The 2,500-nt window shown below is 47.7% G+C and overlaps 1 protein-coding gene across 2 annotated transcripts in view; it reads right to left on the bottom strand.

Moving 5' to 3' along the window:
- LOC140998108 (protein FAM107B-like) overlaps positions 1-2,500 on the bottom strand; it is a 15,144-nt gene that overhangs the window by 7,000 nt on the left and 5,644 nt on the right. For both annotated transcript variants that reach the window (XR_012179416.1, XM_073468263.1), the window contains exon 2: positions 628-832. Coding sequence is in view for 1 of the 2 variants with exons in the window: in XM_073468263.1 (XP_073324364.1) it covers positions 628-832 (205 nt within the window). In the remaining variant the exon portion in view is untranslated. The remainder of the gene's footprint in view (positions 1-627; positions 833-2,500) is intronic.

The raw sequence follows: 2,500 nt of genomic DNA, 5'->3' as shown, positions 1-2,500 counted from the left end.
ATCGATCATCATGTGACTCGCTCAGATCCTGACACAACTTTTAATATGAGGTCTGAACAGAAATGTTCACACACACACACACACACACACACAAACACACACACACTCAAACACACACTCAAACACACACACACACACACTCCCACACACACACACACACACACACACACACTCACACAAACACACTCCCACACACACACTCACACACACACAAACACACACACACTCACACACACACTCTCACACACACAAACACACACACACTCAAACACACACACACACACTCTCACACACACAAACACACACACACACACACACAAACACACACACACTCAAACACACACACACACACTCAAACACACACACACACACACACACACACACTCACACAAACACACTCCCACACACACACTCACACACACACACACACACACACACACTCACACACACACACTCAAACACACACACACACACACTCACACACTTACTCCCACACACACACAAACTCACACACACACTCACACTCCCACACACACTCACACACACACACACTCACACTCCCACACACACTCCCACACACACACACACACACTCACACTCCCACACACACACACACCCTCTCAGTACCGTTTGCAGCTGCTCATCAGCTCTCTGTGAAGTTCTTGGTGACTCTTTGAAGATTTGACAGGATTGACGAGTTTTTTGGGTTTGATGAGGTCATCGTCCTCGTCCCCCTGCGGGTAGTCAGGCTGGGGGACATGGCTGGACACCGGGGACGGCTTCCTGTGGACGCCCTCAGACCGGTGCTGCTGCAGGTTGGCATTCGCTGAGGCTGCAGACACGAGGACAGAAACAGCAGGAGTCAAAACTCTCACAGGTTAATACATGTCTGGTTTAACAGCTCTGTCTCCTCGTCTCCTCGTCTCCTCGACTCCTCGTCTCCTCGTCTCCTCGTCTCCTCGTCTCCTCGTCTCCTCGACTCCTCGTCCCTCTCCCAGCTGTCTGCAGGGGGTTTTACTGTTTAATCGAAGCTGACATCAGACTTCCTGCTCTGCGGAGGATGAACCCTCTCTGGTTCGAGTCCACAGAATCAGTCATTTCTGTGAGCAGTGATGCATTCTGGGAGCTCTGCTACTTTAATCACTACATCATGAGCGTCCACAACGACTCGACGTCTCTGGAAACCAGTGCACTATAAAAACTACCTGCTGATGAAGCGTTAAGACGGATTCAGGGTTTATTTCTCTTCAGAAACACATCTGACTGAAATATTTTCACGATGTAAGAGGACGAGGCTTCGTCCAATCAGGCGCAGCAGGACCGTTTGCTCTGATGTGCTGATGGAGCGTGCGGCCTGTAGCTCCACCCTCAGGACAGACATACTGAGCTCCATCAGGAACTGAACAGGGTGGTGGTTGTAGTGACGGCTGCAGCCTACAGGGGGCGCAGCAGGGCTCTGGGTGTGTCTGACAGAAGAAAGGACAGATTATCAGAATGTGATCCGTCCTCAGAGACACAGATCACATGTCATACAGTCACAATGACCTCTTTCTCAAGTGCAACCAGAGACCGCCGTCCACCGCTGCTTCATATTTCACAAATATTAACGAGCTGGTCTCAGAAACACAGCGAGCTGCAGGACGTGGCCAAAAGTCTGTGGACAGCTGCTGCACCTGCCGTCACCCCACGGACTCGCCTCCGTCCATCAGGTGATCCATCAACAATAACGTGACACAGACTCCGTACGTCACATCACCTCCACGTGTTAATGAGCTGGCTTCATGTCAGCAGGTGGAGGTGATGATGGTGGAGTCGCAGCTGAGCCAGAGACCACCGTTCAGCCCCATGTTTCAACATCCGTCAGAGTGAAACCACTGGATGTTTTTAATAAGACGTCAGGACATTTTCCAGCCGTGTCTGTGAGACAGACCCAGGTATCTGAAGACAAACATGATGTTCTGTGTCCAAACCGAGCCAGATGTGATGTCACAGCGTGAAACTGAAAACTGAACATAAAGAAACGTAAAGTTTCAACATGTCTGATTTTACAGGACACGAAGCAGCAGCTGACGTCCTCAAGACACGTGTCATCAATATATCATCAATATCATCACCATCATCATCATCTTCATCATCATCATCATCTTCATCATCACCATCACCATCATCTTCATCATCATCATCACCATCATCATCATCATCTTCATCATCATCAATATCATCTTCATCATCATCACCATCATCATCACCATCATCTTCATCATCATCATCATCACCATCATCATCTTCATCATCATCACCAACATCATCTTATCATCTTCATCATCATCATCATCACCATCATCATCTTCATCATCATCAATATCAATATCATCTTCATCATCACCATCACCATCATCTTCATCATCATCAATATCATCTTCATCATCATCACCATCATCATCTTCATCATCATCAATATCAATATCATCTTCATCATCATCAATATCATCTTCATCAT

The sequence above is a fragment of the Pagrus major genome, chromosome 6 (assembly GCF_040436345.1).
Source record: "Pagrus major chromosome 6, Pma_NU_1.0".
In the NCBI taxonomy this organism is placed as follows: Eukaryota; Metazoa; Chordata; class Actinopteri; order Spariformes; family Sparidae; genus Pagrus; species Pagrus major.
Note: the sequence above shows the minus strand (reverse complement) of the source record. Positions and strands in the feature narration are given on the sequence as shown.